Below are 26,406 nucleotides of genomic sequence, written 5' to 3'. Positions count from 1 at the left end.
GAATTATCTGGCACCGAGGTGGAGTTGAAGCCAAGCTTATGTAGTCTGAGACTGATGAGTTGATTGATTGCCGCTGTGTCTGATCCTCCTGCCACACACACACACACACACACACACACACACACACACACACACACACACACACACACACACACACACACACACACACACACACGCCCTGCAGAAAAGGGGAGACATAGAAAAATGGAGGGGAAGGACAACAACAACAAAATACAACTAGGTACCAAACAGAAACCTAACACTATCAGACTAGAGTGTTGTCTTTTCCTGAATGTTAAAGGCTGCATTACAGTAAAGTGACGTACTCTTCTGAACTCACCAGACTATTTAAGATGTTCTGTTATTTCCCTTTACCCACTTAGTCATTAAATCCACCTGATGATTATTTATCAAAAATGCCATTGTGTAAATATTTTGTGAAAGCACCAAATGTCAACAGTACAATATCCTTGTCATATTTAAATTGAGGTATTTGGTCAAAAGCATGGTGATATTTCATTTTTCTCCATATTGCCCAGCCCTGTGTGTCAACTTGTTGTGTTTTTGGACTGAGTAGCGTACTGGTGACAATAGACTGAAATGTTTTTTTCTTAAACTGTCGTGTCTGTTAGTTTCCAGTAGTAACATAATGGCTACCATTAATAGCTGGGCTGGTACAAATGGGATCCTGTGACAACAAAGGTTGGGCCCTTCTGTCCTAAAGTGTGGAACGGGGGTGGTTCAGCAGTAACCCTGCAGACACTTGGTGTAGTGTTTATTTGGTTGTTAGTGGTTACCATAGCTGCCATTGTGTTTGCCCTGCATTTGTTTGGTTTCACTTTACTCCAAATGGTTCTGATCCTGCGTCTTCACCAGATGGATAAGTGGCTCAGGTAGCCCAGTGTGTCTTCACACAGTGTCTAGACCTGCAGTCTTTAGGTCTAGGTCTCCCATTTTAAGGGAAGAACTCAGACTATTGTGGAGTTAAGCCCATTTGCCATCAGTAATGGGACGCCTCAGGGATCTTTTATTGGTCCATTATGTATTGATGGTGACTTTGATTTTATATTCATACAGCAACCGGCCTGCAAATGCTCGGGGCGGACACGAATGGACAACTGGCCAATTTATGGTTCTGACCCCTTTTACAGCTCAATATCCAACATGTCAGCGGCCTCTCTCTCTCTCTCTCTCTCTCTCTCTCACTCACTCACTCACTCATTTTTTTCATGACTTTTGGGGATATAACATTGACTTACATTCATTGTCTGAAGGGTTACTTTAATTCTAACCATAAACGCTACCAGCCTAGTAGTCCAATTTTAATCCTTACCCAAACCTTAACCTAAACTTTAACCTGAACTTAAACCTTAACCTAACCTGACCTGGCAAAACACACATTTTGTCCCGATAAGGAAAGAGAAGACAGATATATGTCCCCACAAGTCATCAAAACACTCCCCCCACACACACACACACACACACACACACACACACCACACACACACACACACACACACACACACACACACACACACACACAACAAACACTCAGGACAAAGGTAACTGTGATTTTCAATGATAAAATAAATGTACATTATGATGTGCTATGCTCAGCTAACGGATTGCTTAGATGTGAGCAGCCTTCACCCCGGGTCTCTCCGTCTGGCCTGATTTGTGTTGTTTCTCTACGCTCTCTGTGTGGTTGTCTGTTCTCAGGTCTCAAATAATATTTCAATCTAGATCTCAATCGAGGCTACCTGATTAAATAGAGTCCATGATATAAAATAGACCAGATCCAACTTTTTGCTGGGAATGTTTCTGCAAATATGGCCACAAAGGAGCCAAATAATAAAGAACCACAGTAAATAGAATGCACACTGTGTGTCTCTGGTACATTGGTCCTCCGTCTGAGAGGCTACAGGACAATTAACTTGTGTTCTTTGGTTGGAATTCACAAAGCAAAGAGACACAGACGCCACAAAGGAGTTACTCATTGCCTGTCTAGTTTCTTTTTGGTAGATGTGTGTTCATTTATAGCCTCCACAGCTAATTGCATCTTGATTGTATTTGCTCGCTCCCTTTGTGCCTCCCCTCCACCCAGAAGTGTAATAAAAGAGTGGTCATGCTAAACGTGTACATGTGGCTTTGGTGTACTCTGCTGAGCCTCCACTGTTTGCATGGCAAGCAAATAAGATCAACCAAATCACTCGGAGTCAGAGAGGGCTCGATTTAGACAAACTCAGATGTGAAGAAAAAGATGAATTCTTTGTTTACAAAAGGTTCAAAACCACCTTTTAGGTTTTCCATTGTAATTTGTGAGTTTGAAAGCTCACTTACCCCCCAGGCTAATCTAACCCCCAAACTAAGCCTAAACCTGGAGCTAAATGCAGTGTGAAAAGCCCTTACGTGTACGGATGCTGTTTGCTTTCATATTCAAATGTGGAGTTATTATCCCTTAGATGGACATTCAGAACAGTTGGCCAATGCATAAAAAAAACATAGAATCAATAAAAAATAATGAATGTTTGAATTTCACTGAGCATGCATAATACACCGGAGTACGTATCCATACATGCTGACCCACACATTTGTACAAAGCACCAAACTAACAAGGCAGTCCAAACAGAGGAGTCGTTAGGACTCTCTCCTCACAAGAAATGATCAAACCCTTTTGCAGGCTTTTTAGTTTCTACTGTATGTCTAGCTTTAGAAATAATGAACTCAGGTCCACTGCAGCACATACAAGCCCTTTATTTGTGTTTATGCAAAGCTGCAATTTTCCACAGTACATTAACAACGCCCATTATGTGAGTAATTACGTCATCAATCACCGTGGGGAAACACACGGAGTCAGACCTGTAAAATAAAACCTTCTGTAACTTTCAAAGAGAGGCCTAGTATGTGCAGTAAAAAAAATGCCGTCATCTGATGTCATTTTTCCAGGTATACTATCCAAAGTAGAGCTCTGGTTTCTGTTAGGGAAGCACTGCCGAGTACTACGACGTAGGTGTTTGACTCTTTTATGAAAGATTAGGTCACCGTGTCCGGACTTCTCGGATACCTCAGTGTATCCTTATGAATGGGCCATATTGTCAGCTCTGGTGGTTTATTTCATGCAAGTGGCCAAGAGAGTAGTCATTTCACTTCATCACCCCCTGGTTGGTTGCCTGTTCTGGTCCTTTAGCGCGTATGCTGTTCTAGCACGTCATACCTCAATTTCTACAACACTGCGTTATTTGCTTTCCACATACAGTACCTAAATTCAGGTGCGATGATTCTGAAGACTTGCCGCGCACCATCATCAAATCATATTTCACTTTTACTAATACTTTGGTCGATGAAAAGGTACTCTCACTGTCTGTATTTCCTGTCAAATGTGCTGTGAAGATTCATGGTCTCCAGTGGTTTAATCCTTGGAGTTGCCTCTAGCGCCAAAATCCCCCCCCAAAGAAGTATTCTTGTACACTTTAAATATATCATAATCAAACTGAAACAGCTTTACTGATAGTAAGGATCTAAACGTAGCCATATCCCAACACTTTAGTAGGTTTTTCGGTTTGATAACATTTATAAAATTCAAAGCCACTATTGAATCCTTCTTTCCAAATCTGAATCCTTTTGAAACCCTCATCAAATCTAATCAGGTGAATTGATCAGCGTTTGCGAGTAGCTCAAAATAAAAATAAATTGAGCAGTAGGGGCATGCCTCTAAAAAACATTACCTTCCCTAATCCTAATATGTGCATTTTTAATTTTTGGAACAATAAAACCACGACAGAGGACAAGAGCATAAATGATCTCTCAAGCAGTAATCCCTTGTTGATGATGGCCGATGCCGCCCATATGGCAGGGGGGTCCAAACGGTTCTCAAAGGTTAGATAAAACATCTGCAGACGAATGTGCTTCCTGTCATCCTATTGGACCAGAACAGAGTTGAATACAAATGCACTGCAGTCTTGCCCTAGCGTATTCAGATGCTTGTTATGTAAAAAAAAAAAAAGAAGCCCAATCTGCCAACCATACTGGATCTGACACTTTTTGCATTTGTTGTCCACTTTTCAGACAGAAAAAATGCCAGATTATCCCCCTGAGAGACGGCTGAGTCATCCTGCGTCATCGTGGTAGAGAACACATCTCCATATTCTGCCTTAAAGTCAAGCAGGAGCCGCTGAAATTGGTGGTAATACAGGGCTTTGGAGGCGATGATGTTAATAGTTAAAATTAGACAATCCACCTTGTTTACCAGCCATGGCGGGCGCACCATTAGTAACTATTCCACTAACTTTACCCCATGGTAGGTTCATGTAATCGTCAGCTAAAAAGACAAAGAACGACTCTCTCGTCTGGCCTTTGAGAATTATGGAGGTCAAGCAGCTCTTCTATTAAGTTCATGTCATCATCAACTCCTCAGGAATTTAGTGACTTGACATTGACTAGTCATTTCTTTCACCCACTATATTTATTCAATTCTAGGTGTCTTGGTGTTACGAGCCAGACAAACATTTGCAAACCCTCGCTTCTTTCCGGGGCAAATGTTGCCCAGCGTCTGCTCCAGTCTCTCTGTGTGGTCACTCGCCGGATGCATCAGAACGGTTAGTCGGATAGTGTCTCCTTACATTGAATTCCTTGAACACTGTGGCAAATCAAACAAATTGTTTCAGCTTTCAGTGGGGTAACATTGCAATTTCGATCGCTCCTGGAGGCGGCGGCCCTCGTTTTCAACCTGTCTCTCTTTCTAGCTGCAGTAGCCGTGACACACACTGTGTGCCGGCAGCTTGAAGGGGGTCGGCCTGACAGAGGTACAGAATGGTCCCTTCTCACCCCGCGGTGAAGGGAGGAATTGTAACTTGAACTGAACATGATTTATTCATTTTGTTTGACAGTGCTGGAGGGCGTAAAGCATTTTCAGAGGGAAGCTGGTGAAGGGTGGGGAACTTGTTGCTATTACATCACAGATGGATTTTTAGCTGCAGATACGCTGCTGGAAAGCTTTATCATTTGTTATTGGTTATAGAATAAGTGTTTATGATTAAAGCCATGTCATTTAATCATTTGGCTGTATCACACTGCGGCCTATTGAAGCTTGCATCAATGGATACATAATGCCAACAACTGGTTTCATTTTTGTCCTTTAGTTTGTAGCGACAGTTTTTTCATTAATGTTCTTAAACGTGCTCCTCATTTATGTTGCTCGTCTGCCTTCAGGCTCTGTCTCTCACTCCATACCCTTTCATCTCCTCTTCTTGTCATCCTCTTTATCTTATCTCACCTCCCTCCATCCCTCCCCCCCATCCTCCACCTCCTCCCTGGGTCTGCTCACAGAGATTCATGCTTTAAAGCCTCAGCTACGCCACTTGAATACTAACCCAACTCCAGCATTGTCTGAGAACATTGGGGGGGATCTCTGCATTTAGGGGCGTTCCCCGGTGAGTAAGCAGCACTCTACGGGACATACTGCTATTCCACTGACGGGCCTCATTAACAAATCAGTAGCTGGGACCTCCACATGCCACTGCTCTACAACTAAGAGGCCGATATGGCATGACCCCCCCCCCCCCCCCCCGAGAGCAATATTTTCTTCTCCTGTAGCTGTGTTATCTGCTGTCTTCCTCACTGAAGCAGTTCTGCTAGATGAAGAAACAATCAATATCAGCCAGAGCTCTCCTTCCCTTGGTGTGTGTGTGTAATGCAGTGTTAGCCCCAGTGCCTCCAGTGAGCCATACTGGTCATAAAGATGAATAACAGCTGACTTTGCTGCCATGGTAACCTCTCCAGAGTTTCTCCCACCCTCTCTGGTTGCCGTTCCCCTTCCTATGTCTGCTGTCTGTACTCGGGCGCAGCAGAGTAACTGTGGACTGAGTAAACGCTGCTGTCTGCCTCCCAATCCAAAAATATGTCCTAATATCCTAATAACTCACGAAACTATACATTTGTACTGACTTTGTAAGTCTGTTGGCATATTAAAGTCCCTAACCCGGTGTGTCCATCATTACAAGGATCTGACACCAAAGCCTTGGTTAAGCTTGATTTATGCTTGTCGCCAGTGTCACATCCAATGTTTTCTGTCTCACCATGCTGCTGATGTAATGAGATTTACAGCTGTGGAGAATATGGGTTTGTTGCGGGGAGTAAGAAGATCCCAACGGTTCCTCGTCACGATTCCACGTCTGCTCACGTCAGCTCATAATTTGGGCTACATACTCCCAAATTGATGTGTACAATGTTCTCTGTGGATCCTGTCTATATTCCATACTGGAGTCCACGTTCCACACCTTCACAGCCATGCTACCACCTGTGGCATGGTGGCTGCGTGGATAAGTATGGACGCGATCCCCACCCAACAAATCATAGGTACGGCGGGACGACCAGAGCCTACTCCTGTACACCGTCTGATGACGAGATGTACGTCACACGGACCCTAGTGAACCCTTGTGGCCCCCACAGACCCTTGTCCCTCCCTGAATGTCGATATTATAGTCTCCACAGCCATTCTACGGGCTATGTGGCGCTGCACTGAGCTAAATGCTATGTAAATCATGCTAACAAACGCACGATGATGCTGACAGGGTGATGCTAAGAGGGTATACCATCGTCACCATCTTGTTTTATCGTGTTAGCATTCTAACGTTCGCTAATTAGCCCTTAACACAAAGCACACAGCAAATCATGTACTTTTTACTCATGGGTAATACAGTCTAGGCTGTAAGGCCCACAGCCATTCCACGGGCTCTGTTAAGCGGCACAGAGCTAAATGCTAGCATCAGCATGCTAAAAAGCTCACAATGGCGCTAACAGGGGGATGCTAACGTTTGCTAATTAGCCCTAAACATAAAGTATAAATTATGAACTTTTCACTTGTAACGTAACAAGTTATAACATTTTACACGTTGTTACAGTTTGAGTTTAGTGGTAACTGTATTATGGAAAAAGTACATATTTTAATAATTTATTCAAATGTAATGCTTTAATGTTCAGTATGTAGTGATATACAGCACAATTTCCATCACGTCATGGTCTGTCCACATTCCATTTGTGCCCCATGTATTAACATGTACCATGTGGAGGTCCAATCAGCCAGAGTAAGTGGAAACACCTGTGTGGGTGTACGCTTAAATGTTACGCACAAATGGTTATGTTTAAGGTATGGCGATCACTGCAGCTTATTAAAAATATCAGTTATCAGTTCAAATAGGTTACGGTGATATGCCTCCAGCGGGGGGGAGTCCCGCTCCCCCGCTCCCTCTCTAATGAGTGCTGTGACCTCGGCTTCAGTTTCCTGGTGACTGAAATCTCTTCTTTTCTTTTTTTTCTTCTCTTTCTGTGTTGCAGTGGAAAGAGAGCTGGTTCAGAAGAGGACCTTCACCCGATGGATGAACCTACATTTGGAAAAGGTTTGTTGACAGCTTCCTGAAACGGTGGCTGCAGAAAAAAAAAACACAAAGTGATCACGTCTCCACACTCAGTAATTAGAGAGCTGCTCACTGAGCTCTCATGCAGCCCCTGGGTGGGACGAGGCGGCGTGTTTTATGGCGACCGTCCCGACATCTTAGGGCGAGGGTAGCTCCGTCTACACCACAGAGTCGTGAAGATCACTGCACGTGTTTTACACTGCGGTCTGTACATCAAACGACGGTTGCAGCCTCTCCATCTCACTCTTATGAATTATGCATGTGGTTGTGTGGAACTGCCTGTGCGCAGCAATTAAAGCTTCATCAGGCTTTAAATGGTTAATCTGAGGGAGCCGTGGAGATGTTACAGGTCTAGCTGGCCCAAAGTGGTCGTTTCCCCCCCCAAACCACCCAGCTAGCTGCTGTATGGGAACAATGGCTGGGTGGATGAGGGGCCCCTCCTCTGCAGCTTGGAGCTTTGGGCCAAATACAGGAGAAATGCTCCAAGGTAACCAATGAGTATCCTGTCAATGAAAGGGACTAGAAACTAGGGTTGTATGGAGGCCCAGCGGGGACACACATGTAAATACAAAGTGATTGGTGAATAAGAAATAAACAAATTGCAGCACCATCATATAAACATTATTTTTTCACATAGGTAAATAATAAATAAACAAATACATACATACATACGTACATACATACATACATACATACATACATACATACATACATACATACATACATACATACATACATACATATCTGTGTATGTATGCAGTTTTTTCACATTTATGAAGTGCGTCACAAAGGAAAAAAACTACGTACAAAATAAATGTCAAAAAAAAAATAATGTAGAAATCAGATATATTTCCTATATAAACAACTATATTAATTTGCATATAATTCAAATGTTTACATAGATCTTTAGTTTGATTTGGCCCACTTATCAACACAGTCATCAGTTGCATGGTTTCAATTATAGTCCTTTAAAACTCCTAACGCCCCCTTGCCGCAATCTGTATCATAAATCTAGTCTAGTGAATTTTATTTATACAGCATAAAACCACACATCAAAAACTGCCTCAGGGGACTTTACAATCTGTACAGCAATATGACACCCTCTGTCCTTGGTCCCTTGATTCAGATAAGAAAAAAAACCTTAATGGTAAATAAATTGGGAAAAACTTTACCTGCGTGCAGTCGAACTCCACCTTGTCATGCTTAACGTCAAGACCCACACCTGTACACTGATAGGCTGCTCAGATATCAAAAGACTACGCTCGGAAATGAAAGTCATGGTTTAACGTAGTCACTGTACACCTGCACATTAAGCCACAGCCTGCAGCAGAGCCTTACTTCAGCCTGTCTTTGCTTTCTGTTTCTCCCCCCCACCCAACAGGGGTGAATCCGGGTGAGCAGAGTCTGAGAGCGTCTGATCAAACCTTTTGTTTCTCTCACACAATGAGCCTCTCTTCTCTTACTCATTGTTTGGCCCCGCATCAAATGTCTGACCCACTAATTAACAATCACACACTTGTCTTCTGTCTCGTTGGAAAGTTCCACTCACTTCCTCCCCCCACACTATTCACCAGTTCACCGTGTTCAGACAAGTTCACAAATGCCTGAGTTAGTAATGTCATCCTTGTTATGACAGGGCTGAGAGTTGGCTCAGGCAGTGCACGCCGTGTGTCAAATATAAACCTGCATAGTTTACTTTTGGTGTATTTAGAATGATCATCTCCGATCTACCTTATTGTTACTGAAAGCATTCAGCAGTCACATGGCCTTACTTCAGTTCCAACCAATGTGTTGGATTAAAGGGAGTAAAGGGAGTAATCAGCACCTTCTTATGTGTCTGTCTAATCAGTGTTGATGGTAAATGTAGTTTGTTGAATCAATGAATTCCTCAGTGCACAGAGTATTGGTCCGGTGGTCCCGACGAGCTGCAGCATTTATTTGTGCACAAACTGCAAACTGTAGAGCCTCTGGCCCTCTGGCTACCTGGAGAAATCCATAAGGGAAATAGTTTGTAGTTCAAATGACAGCGATGGAAGCAGGTAAAGCAACAGAATTTTGCATCTGCTAACTCAGCTTTCTGTGTCAAAATAGCATTCACTGAGGAATTCGTTGCTTCAGTAGACTACATTTACCATGAACACAGATTGGACATCCACATAGTTTCCCTGTAAAGCTCCAGGGTGTGTTTGAGAGGAACGGCGGCACACTGTTGGATTTTTACTCTGATTGTGCCCTTTAGGTTCTGAGATGGATGCATTTGCACTTTTGTCAGATTTGACTCCATCTTGAATGTCTCTTGGTTGCATTTACAGTTTTAGATCCAAATGTCCAAGACATATACAGGGTAATGGTGTCAAAAAACTTCTGAAAATCCATGGTATGTCATGGTATCCATTTCTGTGAAATATTCTATATTCTAGCAAGGGCTGCAACTAACAATTATTTTCATTATTAATATATTCCTTTAAGATGAAGAAAAACATCAAATCCTCTAATTTAAAAAGCAAATACTTGACATTTTTGCTTGAAAATTACAAACAATTATTCAATGATCATAAGAGTTGCAGATCATTTTTTTTCGTTGATTTACTATTTGATAATGTGACTAGTCATGATGCTCTAATTCTCTCCTCTCTCCTTTCCTCTCCCTCTCTCTTCCATTATTCTTTTCCTCCATTTTCAGTGTGACCCGCCCATTGAGGTCCATGACCTTTTCCGGGACATACAGGATGGACACATCCTCATGGCCCTGCTGGAGGAACTCTCCGGCTGCAAGCTGGTCAGTGTGACACCTGCACAGTGCTGTAGCCGTACAGGTATAAAGAGTTGTGTTGGCCGGCAGTTTTATATTGCTTAATAATACTTTTCTCTTTCTTAATGATCCTCCAGCTTCACGGGTTCAAGAAGTCCTCCCATCGTATTTTCAGACTCAACAACATTGCCAAGGTCCTGTCTTTCCTGGAGGAGAGAAACGTGAGTGTCCCAGCAGGTAGCATAAAGACATGTACACATGTCTACGTGTTGATTGACACATGCCTACGTGTGTCCCCAGGTAAAGCTGGTCAGTATCGATGCAGCCGACGTCGCTGATGGAAACTCCTCCATCGTCCTGGGACTCATCTGGAACATCATCCTCTTCTTCCAGGTAATCTAATTCTCCCTGCCAATTCTCTTGAACTATCCTCCCATTTAATGCCCCTTCATCCTTTCCCCTCCGTACTTTGAGTTCCCTCCTTTCCTTTGCCTCTTTTTTTACTCAAAATCAGGTCAAGTGTAAAAACGAAGTGGCTGCTTCACAGCCTTTGGACTTTCCATTCACAAAAGCCCATCAAAGTGCAGTTCACTGCGTGGTTTATGTAATCCACACTGCGGTTCAGTGCCTTGGACAGACACCATGAGGAAACAATTATCTGTACAGTTCACTCAGACAGTCCTCTCATTCTGAAGGCACTGAGCTCTATGAAGCTGTCTACACTGCCAGGTCTGACCTGGTATGAATTGTAATAATGTACACGATCCACTGGTCTTCTTGATGGGAAAAGCACTTTTTTTCAGTGAACCGAATCACTAAAATCCGTTCAACAAACAGATTTGATCAAAAGGTTCGTTCACCGAGTCGTTCAATGCTTGATCGAGCTCCAACTGCACGTAGTCCAATTACTAAATTGAAACTTGACTGTTTGACAGTTCAGCTCGCTAGCTAGTGAACTGAGAACAGAGAACTTAGTTAGAATTTTAGTTAGTTAAGATACCATTAACAAACAAAAGGTGTACGTGTTGTTAAATATGTTTCTTTACACTGAAAGGAAAACAAGAAATAATATTATAATTATATATTTTTTATCATAGACTAAAAATAATCTCTGTTCTTCAAGTCTTTATAACACAGTAAAACAGAACTATTTATTCAATTTTTTTCAGGTACATTGTTTCTTGGTGGGTTAGCAACCAGTATGGGATCAGCTGTGTATTTTACCAAGGTTAGGTCTTTGGTCTTTGATGAGTAATGTCCTGATGAAATGAAATGATCCCAGTTAGAACCAAAAGTTAAATACAAAGAGAGACATCATGTTGCAGAGATGCTCAAAGTCAATTTTCAAGCTAGCTAGCTTTCTAGTCTCAAGTCTTTAAGCTAGAGTCCAAGTCTAGTCTCAAGTCTTTAAGCTAGAGTCCAAGTCAAGTCTCAAGTCTTTAAGCTAGAGGTCAAGTCTAGTCTCAAGTCTTTAAGCTAGAGGTCAAGTCTCAAGTCTTTAAGCTAGAGTCCAATTCAAGTCTCAAGTCCTCAAGCTAGAGTCAAGCTTTGTTTAGCTTACATCTGTGGCCAAGCGTACCAGATGTTTATAAAGAGAAGAATGACATTTTTTTGGGGGGGGCATTTTCATTCATGTAAGTGCGATAAAAGATTAGATAAAGATCTTAAGTACCAAATCTCCAGTCTAGTCTCAAGTCTTTTAAGGACAAGTCTCAAGTCAAGTCCTGAGTCTCTTTGTGTGGACTGGAGTCCCAAGTTGCACACTCAAGTCCCCAACTCTGCCAAGTTTGACATGCTAATATCATACTTTGTAAGAAGTAGTTTGACAGAATAGTGAATGTTCATTTCCAACCATTTCATTTGCAGTGCTTCATTGTTTTGTACTTTGCCATTAGTCGGCACTGCCAGGCCAACAAACGCTTTTTGAATGTAAGGATTGACCCATGTCTACGCTGTGGGCATATGTAGTCACATCTGTTCAGGTTTCTGTTCACGTTGAGGTACCTGTCTGACACTGTTGCTAAGCTTTAATGTTTAGCTGTGGAATAACTAGAGAAGCATCACAGGGAGGGCAGGGATGTCCTTCAGTGATATGTTATTGCATTAAAATACAATAAAAGTGGTCTTGTTGCCTTTCAACCACAGGAAAAGTGTTTGCTTCTGCCACATGTTGTTTTAACATCTTAAGATTCCAGATATGAACCTGTTAGGACTCAACCACTTGATGTGTAAAGATATAAGTATCTTGCATGACAACAAGTTCAAGAAACCACATGCTTTTCACCAATGGTTTTCGTTACATGTCTGTTATGCAGGCTTTCAGTTATGAATTTGTATTCCTGAAGACTGACATCATCCCATTTATTTTCTCAGACTTTAGAAAGCTCCTTTTGAAGACATTACGTAACTGTTTTCATGGACTAACCATGACAAATAAACTGATCATGAATTTGACTCAACTGATCCCCTGAGGGTTATGACGGCTTTGATTCTCACGTATTTCTGTTGAACTGATTACGTCATGTGTCATTGTTGCCACAGTAACCATGGAGTAATAAATCCTGTTATTGACTGGGACTTTTACCTGTTTGTTGTCTTGTCCAAGAATCTTGAATCAGAACAGAGTCTACTTTGTACCTGGGATAGTTTTTAACACTGTTTGATGTTTCTGGGCCAACCCCACACTTCAGTAGGGAACTATGTATAGCACTTTGTCAGCATAAAGCACCTTGGTAAATAATCTGCAGCAGAAACATGGTTTAATTTTGATATTCAACAGCTGAATGGACGGATAAAACTGCTGACTGAAGGTAATATAATCTGACTCACTGCCTCCTCCCAGATTAAGGAGCTCACTGGGAACATCAGGAGCCAGTTCCCCTCCTGTTCCAGCCTGTCCTCCATCCCCACCAGCTCTGACTCCGACACGTCCTGCAGCACGCCATCAGACGAGAGACAGTCGGCGTCCACGGCCATGCGGGAACACAGCAAGGCCATCAAAAAGCTGCTCCAGTGGGTGCAGAAGCGAACACGCAAGTGAGTGTTATCTGCTGTTTTCAATAAGGATTGTTAAATAAAATCCTAAAAGTGTTAAAAAATGTTACAATTTCTTAGTATCGTGTTTGGTTTTATTTCTGGTGAATATATGGTATGGACAGTAAGAAGGGAAAAAGTTTGGTGGTCTTTCTGGACTGATCCTGACCACTTGATATGTCCCGTCACAGGTATAGTGTGGCAGTGCATGACTTTGGGAAGAGCTGGACAAGTGGTCTGGCCTTCCTGGCTGTCATTAAGTCCATTGACCCAAGTCTGGTGGACATGAGGAAGGCACTGCTGAGGACCGCCAAGGAGAATCTGGAGGACGGCTTCAGGATAGCCCACTACAGCCTGGGTATCCCACGCCTACTGGAGCCTGAGGGTAACAAGAAAATAGCTATTTTTACTAGGGCTGTGAATTAGCAAGATTCTGGCAATAAAATGTATATCAAGATACAATATTTTGTGATACTGCAAACAAGGCAATATATTGTGATTTATTTAAATTTTTGGGAAACTGTCACCGTCCTGGTGAAAATTTGGTGGCGTGTCCTAGACCACCATATGCATGAAATCTGAATAAATAAAAAAGTTACTTTTTTATGCAATCAAAACCTACATTTGTATTAATGGGTTACACTTGATTAGTCTTAGAAAACTATACAAGTTTTCCTTTTGTACTGAGCAGCAAAGTAGTGTGTGCAATGTGACTGTTGCGTATGTGCACATCAAAATGTTGATGCTGAAATAATATATCCTGCAGCTCTTTTCAGACCTGTCCATGTAAAATTGCCAGCACTGTTATGTAAAATGCTTCTGTGGTAATTCTAAATTGTTTCTCTTCCCATGCTCAGATGTGACTATCAATGCACCAGATCAGCAATCCATCATGACGTATGTGTCACAGTTCCTGGAGCACTTCCCTGGCATAGAGGAAGTAAGAATCCCTTCCTTAAGCCTTTACACACCCGGGGCTTTCTTGCCTGTGATTAAGTTGCAATATACCCTCTCGAACTGTTGTATTTGTCATCATAACTTTCACACAGAACGTGAAGATCACGCAGCCAAAAATTCTATTCGCGGTACAATAATCCTAGTTGAGTATTCTGTATTTCCATGTTGTTTAGTTTTCACGTCCCGATGATGAGCACGGATGATATGTGTCTGACGTCAGATTTTGACAAAACACTTATCTCTGATAGTGAGCACGGATACATTTCTCCCATCTTCTGTGTTTCTCTCTCAGCCGGAGGAGCCCGTCCAGCTGATCGAAAGAAGTGTCTCCATGGGCCGACTCAACTTCCGCGACAGTGACTCCAACCACATAAGGAATAGCATCCACCAAAGCAGAGTGAAGGAGAGGTCCTACATGTTCCAGAGGGTCTGTACCCAACCGCCACCCAAAATCTTAATATCCTCTGTGTCAGAGGACCGGAGCGCCATGTCACCCCCCTTCAGGCCGGCTGCAGCTCGCTCGTGGTCCAGTGAAGACATCTTAGCAGATCCCCCCCACATAGAAGACATCTCCAGCAGTGTGGTTGAAGGACCTAAGGGATCTGCCAGTGAGGTCTCATCCTCTAACTCCCCACAATTGTCTTACACTCACTCGCCCACTGGCTCATCGGTGCCCGAGTCTGAAACCACGGAGTCAGTAATTGGCGACTCAGCAATCAGCTCACCAGACTCCTGGGCGGAGAGCGAGTTTGGGGTGATGCCGGAGAAGTTCTGTGAAAGCCGAAGTGACAGTTCTTTGTGTGACAGTGGAACAGCCTGGGATGTGTATCGTGCCACCCCTGTGGAGGTCACGACTTTTGATGAAGGATGTGTCCTATCCATGGAGGAAAGAGCCCCCGATGAGCAGTCCATTACTGAGTCACATATCGATGAAGGGATTTACTCACTGAGCTCAGTGGAAAGCACCCAGGAGAAAATTCAATGGCATTTTGAGACAAAGCAACCGGAAGTAGTGAAAGGGAAAGAGGCAAACCTTGAGAAGTACAATCAAGACATGGCACCAGAACGGGTACCTGATTATAGCAAGGCTGAAATTACAGAAGAAGTAGAGTCTGAACAGACGGATACAAGTCAGAGCAGAGAGGAACGACCTTCTTTGGGTCTGTGTAATGCAGAGGAAGTGACCAGCTCAGGTGTGCAAAATCTCCAGGAAACTGATCGATCTGACCAGTCGCTACTCAAACAAACCATTGTTGAAGAGAGCACTGGGGACTTCATTGGCGGTGTAGGGGACCATAAAGGACAAATTTCTGGTCAAACTGAAAGTCAAAATGAGTCAAGAGAGGTGTCTGGGACTTTGAAGGAAAGGGGCGACGAGGTTATAGAAACACAAGATGGAGCTAGTGAAGGAGTTCTAGGAGATGACCGAGATGCTCAAGAAAGCTTTAGCTCAGATACTTTAGCATACACACATCCAACCAACCAGGACAGAGCTTCAAAAACAAGTCTGGGCATAAATGTTCCTCTGATCTCTATTTCAAGTGAGCCAGAAGAACAGGACGAAGAGGGAATATGTGACCCAGAAAGACAAGATCATGCTGGGCACGGTGAGGAACGTCAGCCGGAGGGAGCTGACACGGATGTCAACTGCCCTCAAAATCCACACGAATTGAGCCGTGAGTCCAATGAGAACGCTGAGCTTCCTTCCTGTCTGGTACCAGAAAATGATAAACCGACAGCTTCAGAACAAATAGGGGACATAGAGAGCGGGCATGGGGATGAACATGACACCAGCAGATCATTGAATTCAGACAAAGGAGAGCCAGACACAAGAGATGACATGGCAATATGCGATGGACACAAGGACCCCTCTTCAGACAAGGACACAGCTCCCACACAGCAGAACCCATCAGATCCAGTCAACTTGAAACCAAATGGGACGACAGAGATTTCATCTGATGAACCAGTTAGTGTCTCCAGAGACACAGACTTGTTTTATACAGACTTTGATCAAAGTCCTCCCACAGAGGATGCAGTTGGTGACCCTATCGAACCCATGGATCTGTTCTACCCTGACAAAGAGGAGCCCATGTTTGTGGAGCCACCTGATACTGAAATGCAGAGTTGGCCTTCAGTTTTGAGTGTATCTGCTCTGGAGCCGGCGCCTGCTTCAGAGACTCAACCTGACGAACCCCTCAGCCTGCTGGGTGAAGACTACAGGAATGGAGTGGATTGGATACCCGAGAAGCACAAGGTAAATGTATGTTTTTTCAGCAGTGCCTCAGTACAATCAGACCATTATGGTTTCAAATGAGCTCAGTTTAGCTGCAGGGCAGTTTTTGCAATTTCCAGGTAAAAAAATGTATCAGTAATGGGGATCTCGGGACGGCAATGTTGCTAGGTCGGCTGGACAATTCAACACTTTGGTCCAGATTGAAATTTCTTGCCATGAAATCTTATACAGATGCTCTGTGACTTTTTTTTTGCGCCACCATAAAGTTGACATTTTTGGATTGAGTGAATCTCTCAACAACCAACGCTGATTAATTGACATAAAATCTGGTACAGAAATGTATGTTTCCCAACGGATGAATTGGAATAACTTTGGTGATCATCTGATATTTCATGAAGCGCCATCAGCAGGTCAAAATGTTAATCTGGGGGTTCATACTTTATCTTCAATGTTTATAAGTAGAGCTCTTCTGATACAATTACCAGTATCAGAAATGCCTCCGAGACAGCTTCAAATGTTTGCTGTGAGTATGCGAGTCTATACACCGATCAAGTATAACGTTTATCAGCTGATTTATGCTACACAGGACCAACAACTCCCGTCACTCACTACCCGATCCCTACATCCTGATTGATCAGTACTGCACATGTGCAACTCTCAACAGTGATGAGAAAGAAGTGAGATGGCTCAGTTGTTTGTTTCTTCCATCATCAGCTCCGATACGCGAGTTCAGCTATCAGAATCGTTATCTGGAAGGAAAAAAACGTAACGGAACATCTCGACTAAGAAGCACGTTTACATGACAATACAATAAACTAAGAGGGTGAATATTGTCAACAATAGCTGATAAACATCAGCATGTGAACCTACAGTGTTTCAGTTTAGTTTTACCTCAGTCTTGAAAAAGGAAGCTGCGATTTTTTCCATTTTTGATTGATGGATTTTTTCGTCATCATTTAATATTCCTCTATATATATAGTTTTGTTTTTTTATTATTATTATTATCTATGCTATGCTAATCATATTTCAAGTACACTTTAACCAATAATGACATATTCAAATAGCTTATTTTTAAACAAAAATCAAAGCCCCAAATATCAACATAAAACAACGAAAACGTTTACATCTTCACATTAAAAAACCTGGAACGAGTGAATGTTTTGCAGTTTTACTTGATAAATTGCTTTATTAAATCATATTTATATCAACACAGTCTTCTGGGTGGCTTTGCTGTGGGGGTTTTTTGTTCAGTCTAAGTGTTATCTTAGCAAACACTGCCTTCCGGTCAGTCTGCCTGTCTGTGTATGTGTGTGTCTAATGTCCAACTGCCCAAACAGGAACATGAAGCAATGTGACATGTCACACTTCCACAATATCTCACCTAATGACGAGATGACCTGCTGACATTCATCATCCACAGTCTGTTCCTCTGATGCTCTTAGAAGCCTGTCACTGTGATGCACTCGCGCTAATGTTCTCTTTTAATCTGAATTATTTATTGGAAAACTGAATTAATCAGAGTTAAACCCACAGTGACTACTATCTGAAAACGTTAGCTACCAATATGTTCATATATTAAATATGTCACACTGTGATAGATTGTGGTAGAATTTAACAGAGAGACTGAGGACTTGTTTGCCATACGCATAAATGCATAAATGATGAGAAATGATATGGGATTATCACTCAGTCCGAGTTACCGGGTTTTGTCTACAAAGGACTGTAGGAATAGCTGTGTGAATACATGTGCTTCAGACCAAATTTAGATACTCTGTGATATATACCTTTTCTGCCTTTTTTTTGTTTTTAACCCAGAATGAGTCCTCGATATGCTTCAAACTAAGTCGGTTGTTCGATTCGTCGCCCGTCCAAAGAGTTTAGAGGGTTAGAACGGGGACCAAATGGAATTAATTTGCAAAATGAGGATTGTCAGGGTTTAATCCAATAGACACGACGTTCTAAGCACTGAGGCCTAAATAGTTAAAAGCCCTCCAAGCAGCCTCTAGAGCAAAACATTTTTGTTATCCCTCAATATATGAAAGTGTTGGACGTTATGATAATCACTGCTTATCTAGCTATTCTTAGAGCTTTATCAGTAGTAGGGCTACAAATGTCATGTTTGTCCTAAGGATGAAGCCAAAGAAAATGTTACGAGGTCATTATTAGAGCAAGGGTTTATCATCTGGGAAGCATGAATGTATTCAGTAGAATTACATGGTAATCTATTGCATTGACATTTTGACCTGAGGTCGGCACTACAAGAAAGCTCACATAGTTCCCAACATGAATGGGTTTATCCTCTACGGATCATGAATGAGCTCAGTAACTAAAAATAAGTTTTTCTATTTTACACTTTGAATTTTGGACCTGAATGTGGTGCCAGAGAAGGAGCATTCTTTGGATATGTATACAGCGCATTGGGAATATGCGTCTCACTTGGCGTTAGTGGGGCAGTTTGCTCCACGTGGCCCCGGGGCCCCTTGCCTTTTTACGGCAAGCTCTGTTTGTTGTACACAAGGTTGCAGACTGGTTGTAAACAAACCAACTAGCTAACACTTTGAAGAGATGCATGCCCAAAATAAAAGCCCACATTTCTAGTCGGGAGGAGAAACACCTCTATTTTAAAACATCATTAAGGACTTGGAAATCAATAGGTTTTTGGATATGCGCAATATCCAAATATAATATATATAATATCCAAATATAATATATACCCGGATATACGCCAACCTTTTCAATAAGGTGGTTAAAGGAATGAAAGAGGGCGGCTGTGTTTACACACTCCAGCAAGTCCACCACCTGTTATGTTAATGGGTGTGTGCGCGGCTGCATGTCAAAGGAATATAAGTGGAAGATTAATTTTAATCACCCACGTATACAGCTCAGTAGGAACATCGTCTTTGTCTTTGTGCATGGAAACGTACTAATTGTTGTTGACTTGTTGGCAATTTGACCAGTAGTTGTTGAAATGTCCTTATGTCCTATACCTTACTAAGCTGCTGGACGCTTTGTCTCTCATCTTGTCTGGCTCCTATTAGGTAACCACAGACACCTACCAGGAGACTGACAGAGCATCTGAATCCCAGGAACCCTGTCTGTTGCCCGGGGAGAAGACGGGAGGACTCTGGGGCGGTGATGTTCCAGCAGACGGCAGTGATCTCAGCGAGGCCGAGCAGCAGAGCTCAGGCTCTGCCAGGGAAAACACAGAGCCCGTGAGGTAGGCTTTCTATTCTTAGTCAGCTCCCTGGTGCACTGAGAACACTGTGGACCCTGGGGGAAACCAGTGTTATGGCAATGGACGGGGCTGGTCTGACCTGGTCTCTCTCACTTTGCTCAGATATTTCCTTAAATGTACCGGACAAAGTAATCTATGTGGGCTGGTGATGGGAATGGAGACAGGCCTTATGAGGGTTGACAGACTGTGGACTGAAGAAAGGGGAAAACGTTAAAGTAAAATGAACTCATTAATGCAAGAGAGCGGGATTCTGTTCATGTTCAGCAGTGGAATAGAGTTATGATCCTCCAGACTTTCAGATATCAAAACCCATATCTGTTAGTATTAAGGGGCTGCAATTCTTTTCAGTAATAGCTGTTCAACTTGCACTCTGTAATTGGCTCTATAGAAGTTTTCATTGTTAAGTGTGGTTCCATGTGGGAGTCTAATTGTTAACCTACAAACAAGTGGTTCAGAGGGAATGATGCATGCATGGGGGAGCTGCTGCTTTGGTCAGGCGGAAAACAAAACTTCACTGAACTTCAGTAATGTTTTCTTTCCTAATTTCATCAGTTTACTCGTCCAAAACAAATTAAAAAATGACACAAACTACAAAAGACACACAAAATGATCACACAGAGACTCCAAACCAAAGAGAGACGCGAACAAAAAGAGGCTAAACACCATAAAGTCTGTGTGTGTGGTGCTCTTCTGTAGGAGTGGAAAGGCCCTTTTGCATGTTTGGGCCCAGGGGCCATTGGTTTTAATTCACCCATGAACAAGCATATTTACATATAGATACACATATATACATAGCTGTATTCATTAGCTATGTTGTTTTTGTATTTTTAGAACAGCATTCATGCCCATCATGTTTCAAAACCCTCAATGCTGCTTTGCTGCTTTTCATTTGCTCCATTTGTTCTTTTAGCTCATCTTTCCTTTGACTTGTCTTCTGACACCAATTTCTAATAATTATTTTAAAAGCAGGTCTAGGGTTTAAGATTTGGTTTCCTACTTTTATTATTTGAAAAAGGTCCCAAAGATGTCCCAACGGCTTACCACTGTACTCCCTGGTTCTGCTCTCTCTTGTGGAGACCTAAACTGATGGATTTTGTCTTTCCAGGAGTGACAGTAGAAGTTCCAGCAGACAGGATGAAAGCCAGATCCCTCCAGTTCTCCGTCACAGAAAGGGGGCTCGCTTCACTGAGTCCACGGTCGGTTTGACGCTCCACTTCCTTTCTGATTGATCTTCTCTCTGATACTGAATACTGAGAGTGTTTTTGTATTTTCACAGGACAATCAGACTGCTGTGACTGCAGCGACCAGAAAAGCTGACAACGGTGACTCTGATATTTGGTAAGAACTTTGCCTTCCTTGTTTTAGTTTTGTTTACACAACAAAACAGTTTAACTAGTCGCAAGGTCTTGCAACCTATAGTGGTGGACTAGTAGTCCTCTTCTCATGCTGGAGTATTAGTATTTGAACAGACTGAACCCAACTTACAAACAGCACTAAAGCTGGATTTCTATGTAACACGAGGGGTAAAGGAGAGTCCTGCTGTAGATACTGGTGACTTATCTTAACTTTAGAACGCCCAGCTCTAACTGTAATTCATATTCTTTAATCGCCACCCGTCCTGTAATGCCTGTATCTAGGTTAAGAATGTACCTCGGGTTACTAGAGATGGACAAACCATAATATCAACGGCTATGATTTGTCTTGCCAGTCAATATATATAACCTGTTATACATGATCTGGGAAATCTAAAGATTCTCAATGAAAAAGCATTTAAATCGTCATACAGTTTGAGTAGCCCTTCAATCACTATGTGCTAGTTTTTGGTTGTTTGGTGTTGGGTATGTTGTTTCCCATCTTCATTGTCATTGCCTTACAGTCCTAACAACAGGGCTGCAGCCATTTTTTGGAAGTTCTTTTGAATTTAGGACAGGCTCTCTACACGCCATCCTAATTTTGGATTCCCTTCAGGATGGTTCTGTAAAAGCTAAATACATGTCCTATAAGATACGATTATTTTTTTTCTGTATACAGTTAGGAAACACGTCTCTTTAAGACCAAAAATCCTAAATGCCATTCTAAATTGAGATAAGATTGGATTTCAGACTTAAGAAGTTTGTGGAATGGTCTCTATCAGAACAGTAAATGTTCCATGAATACTTTTATTGTAATGTATATTGTCCTCTATGACTGAGAATGACTGTAACCTGGTCGCTGCAGTGCGGCTTGCCACCATCATCTGTATACAGTTATTTTTACTACTCTGCTGACCTTATCTTGACCCCCCCCCCCCCCGTATTGGTGTGTGTAGGTGCACTGAGAGTGGGGAGCTCTATGTGCTGCTGCTGCTCTGGCTGCTGCTCTACTGCTTCTGGCTGCTGCCCCAGATGGACCTGAAGACACTGCCCAGCCTGCTGCTGAACCTCCACCCCTGAACACACACTCACACTCACACATACACATACACACACTTAGTAAAAAAGAGAATTATGTCAAATAAATACAAATTTAAAGCACCACCACCAAAACACACACGCACATACACACACACACACACACAAACACACACACACACACACACACACACACACACACACACACACACACACACACACACACACACACACACACACACACACACACACACACACAGCTCAACTGCCACTCCTCTTTCCTCTTCATTACACTGACTGTACTCCAGACCACGTGAAGGCATTTAAGAGATGTGTATTTCTACTACAAGAGCTTTGTCTTAGGTTTTTGCTTTTTAGCTTTCGATGTGGCTTGAAGTAATCTGTATGACAATGTATATGGGCCACTGCTACAGAAAAATGAAGTCAGAGGAAAGATGCAATTGTAATTTTACAAGATAAAAAGTCCTAATGTGTCTGACAGCTGTACTATTTGGAGGGCAAAAATATTATTTTGAGAATGAAGTTGTAAACTTGCAGAAAAAAAGTCACATTAAAAGAAAAACTTGTATTGTTACAAGGCTGGAATTTCATGAGGACAAATCATAATATTTTGAGGAAAAATCAGTGCTATTAAAATAAATGTGCAATTCCTTTTATGTAATTATTATTTAAATATACACAAACATTAATATCTTAGTTATAATATATCCAATGACCCAGAACGTTTTTCTTGTGACTTTGTGACTTTTTTCTCTAAATATTTACTTTTTACTCACAAAGTTATGACTTTATGTAACATTATAACTTCTTCTCGAAATAACAACTTCCATCTCATAACATTGCCGTGCTTCTCACAATGTGACAGTTTAAATGTGGGACTCTTGTGGCTGTGGCCCTGATATTCTGTTTCTAAGACACTATAGAAGTTAGTAGTTAACACAGAGCTGACATTGTAAGACAACATGACTGTACAGCGCACTCTGATTTGTAGATAGAGATAGATATATACTATGGATTTATGGACGCACCGTTTGCCTATCTGAACAGCCATTTAAGACGATGTGAAAAGTAAAAGTACTTTAAGCTGAGAATAAAACCTGGAGACTGTGGAGCTGTATCAGGAAAAACAATAACAATATATATATATATTGTTATTGTTTTTCCTGATACAGCCAGGCTTATACAGCTCGTATATCTGTACTGTTGTACAGATAACTAATGAAGGGGAATTTTGATCTGTTGCACTTTTTTGAAAAAGAATACAAACTGCCAAAGATAGTGGTATAAGTGATTACAAGGAAAGTACACAACTCACCACAAGCCCAGTAATGATATCTAGTTTTTAACACGTAGAAAGTCTAGTATAACTCTTGTACCGAAGCTTCACCCCAGCGGCTCTATATTGTATAATAGTTGAGGCAGAATATGTATTTGTAATATTTTGTGTCTCATTATGGGTTTTTAAAAGTTTTATGACCAAGAAAATGTTTATTGTGATTTGAGCTATGCTTGTCCGAGCCTGTCAATGAAAAGAGAATGCTTTACAATGAAATATCTTTCTATAAATGTTATTTTTGAACATTGTCTGTAATGAAGCGCTACGACAAAGTGAACATCCTTCATTCGATCATTCTTCCACATCAGCGACTGAGGAGCGTTCCTTACAGCTCGGTACCGACTGGCTCATCTCTATAGCACACTGCATCATATCACAGCTGTGTGTGCTGTTATCCTGGAGAACTACAGCTGTGTCCCAGTTCCATACCATTTGCTCACAGCATTCAGTTAACACTATATGCCAATTCTCCTAGTATACTCATTTACCAGTTAAAGTCAGTTTACTTTCAGGAAAAGACAGATGTCAATCAATCTTTGGAACACCATAAAGTACATCAATATTGTACATGTACAAGTACATTACTTTTGTAAATGTACTTAGTAGGAAATCTAAGGACATGATACATTACATGTGCTAATACTTTTCAGATCTGTTCATGAATAATCTCATTATGGGGATTAAAAAAAGGTACATTTAAATATGTATTTTCTTTCGTAAATTAGAATATAGACGTACTTTCTGGGAGACAGACTTGCAAACATCAAATGGCTTTTTTCTTCATATTGACTTATTTGAAAAAACCTTAGAATCACTATTCATAATGGGAATGGGACACAGCTCAGTTTTACAGAAGACGTTAAGCAAGTCCTCACTTCAACCCAGGGCTAGCTGTCTGCTGTCAGAATCTTTACCTGCTAATGCTTAGTGTAAGTTTCAGGTCTTATTTTAATGTTAAAAAAATAAAACCGTCATTTGGATGGTGACAAAACAAAACAAAGCTAGAGACCATAAAATGTTTTTCTCTATCAAATCGTGTTATGTGGAGATCAAAACATAATTAAGTCATGATGATGAGGTTGTGATCCCGGTAAACAAATCAGAAAATGTGATCTTTACGACATCATTCAGAGTCTCTGATTAGAAAAAGCAACCAGTATAGATTTAGGATTCAGATAAGAATTAAGTCTGGGTCAGACCAAGGTTTAAAGGGGACATATCATGCACATTTTCAGGTTCATACTTGTATTTTTGTTTCTACTAGAACATGATTACGTGCTTTAATGTTACAAAAACACAACCTTACTTTCCTCATACCGTCTGTCTAAACCTGTATTCACCCTCTGTGTGAAACGCTCCGCTTTAGCGCCTGTCTCTTTAAGACCCCGTTCCCTTTTTTTGGAAGGGTGTCCGCTCGGTCTGCTCTGATTGGCTCGAAAATATGTGGCGCACTTTTGCAAAGGTAGCTCAGCCGTGGCCGATAAATATTCTAATGAGCCTGAATGTGACATAAGAGGGCGAGACAAATCTGAATGCTTTCTGATGCCCACAAAAAAAAAGAATGGGCTGTCTTATTTCACAGTTTATGGGTCGGCAGGCTCCCCCCGATAATAATGTACAAGCACTGAAAAAGTATTTCATAACATGTCCCCTCTAACTGTACCCTCAGAGTGGAACCTCCTTACAGTTAAGGGTCAGACTGAGGTGACAAAGTGTCTCCTTCCAGTGGAACAAACGCCATGCAGTGCCCTCAGGTTTGGACGTGTTTCAACATAAATGCATCACGACAATGCGCTGGTGCCCCACTGCATGTGGCTGGTAAAATAAAATATATATATTTTTCACTCCAGCCCTTCAGGCAGCAACTGCAGCATACAGTCACTAACTACTGCGGCAGACCCTCTGAGTCTGGGAGAGGACTTAGGAAAAAAGAAGGAGGGCAGTTTAAGGTCTTTACAAGGATGCAGTGGACTGTGTGTGTGTTTGTGTCTCCAGTGACCATGGCCACGGGACCGTACCAGCCCCCCCCACCACCACCACCACCAAAACACTGAAAGGACTGACCCAGTAAAAGCATACTAGGTTTTGTATTGGCGCCTCAGTCGTTCTAATGTTTTAAAAGCACCAGTCAAGTGCAATAAAAGAATAGAAGTCTCTTGTTGTGAGTGTTTTGATCTTTCGGGTATTGGCAGATCCTCGATATCTGAGAATAGTTTAAAGTTAGCCTATTTAAAGTTAAGAAAATGCATAAAATAAATTGTCAGTATAAGTTAGATATGCTCTGATATCTAATTTAGCAAATCATAATCTATGATTTTACAGGAACGCTCAAATGACTGTGATGCGAAATAGGTGTCTACCAGTCAAGGTGCCACCTGGACTAACTAACCGTTCACACCCATCCACACACCGTAGCACAGCCTTCGGGAGTCATTTAGGGTAAAGTGTCTTGCCCAAGGACACATCGACATGGACTAGCGTTACGCCAATCCTCTGATGGAAGGACGACCCGCTCGCTGAGCCACAGTAATGACGACCCACACATAATTATCACTCTGCAGTTCTGCTCCACTCCACTAAGCCTGGGCCCGCATTCTTAAACATTGTGAGAATACTCTTGGCTTAACATCGACACTTCCAGCAAGGAGTCCTAACTTAGGAGTGATTGAGGGGAAATGTTATCTTAGTGAGGAAGTGTGGTTGACCTCTGTTGCGAGGTATGACGCATTGGTTTAAAGAGCTTTGATTGTCATAGAATTTAGTCTCTCTTCACACATGGTGTAATTATGAATGCTATTATATATAATGAACATCGGTGTTGAATAAAATGTAAGCCATAGGTTTAAAAGTAACCTCCAAAATGTTAGCAATCCACTACAAACTTCATCCCTTCACGGTCTAATCTGTAGCGTTTCATTAACTCTGTCATTCAGCGTTTGGAGAACATTTGGCCTAGCTCTTTCTCTTTCCACCATTTTCTCCTCTGCTTAAGAAACTCTTGAGCTTCTTAAAGTCCTCCTCTCTACGTTACAGTGTT

The 26,406-nt window shown here is 41.9% G+C and overlaps 1 protein-coding gene across 1 annotated transcript in view; it reads left to right on the top strand.

Annotated features, from left to right (window-relative positions):
- Nucleotides 1-23,190, top strand: part of clmna (calmin a) — a 43,160-nt gene extending 19,970 nt beyond the window's left edge. The window contains exons 2-13 of the mRNA XM_054614600.1: nucleotides 7,333-7,394; nucleotides 10,096-10,191; nucleotides 10,302-10,385; nucleotides 10,465-10,557; nucleotides 13,007-13,200; nucleotides 13,389-13,582; nucleotides 14,055-14,137; nucleotides 14,447-16,408; nucleotides 19,426-19,604; nucleotides 20,728-20,818; nucleotides 20,899-20,960; nucleotides 21,931-23,190. Coding sequence (XP_054470575.1) covers nucleotides 7,333-7,394; nucleotides 10,096-10,191; nucleotides 10,302-10,385; nucleotides 10,465-10,557; nucleotides 13,007-13,200; nucleotides 13,389-13,582; nucleotides 14,055-14,137; nucleotides 14,447-16,408; nucleotides 19,426-19,604; nucleotides 20,728-20,818; nucleotides 20,899-20,960; nucleotides 21,931-22,054 — 3,224 coding nt within the window. The 3' untranslated portion in view covers nucleotides 22,055-23,190. The remainder of the gene's footprint in view (nucleotides 1-7,332; nucleotides 7,395-10,095; nucleotides 10,192-10,301; nucleotides 10,386-10,464; nucleotides 10,558-13,006; nucleotides 13,201-13,388; nucleotides 13,583-14,054; nucleotides 14,138-14,446; nucleotides 16,409-19,425; nucleotides 19,605-20,727; nucleotides 20,819-20,898; nucleotides 20,961-21,930) is intronic.
- The last annotated feature ends 3,216 nt before the right edge of the window (nucleotides 23,191-26,406 follow it).

The sequence above is a fragment of the Anoplopoma fimbria genome, chromosome 15 (assembly GCF_027596085.1).
Source record: "Anoplopoma fimbria isolate UVic2021 breed Golden Eagle Sablefish chromosome 15, Afim_UVic_2022, whole genome shotgun sequence".
Lineage (NCBI taxonomy): Eukaryota > Metazoa > Chordata > Actinopteri > Perciformes > Anoplopomatidae > Anoplopoma > Anoplopoma fimbria.
Note: the sequence above shows the minus strand (reverse complement) of the source record. Positions and strands in the feature narration are given on the sequence as shown.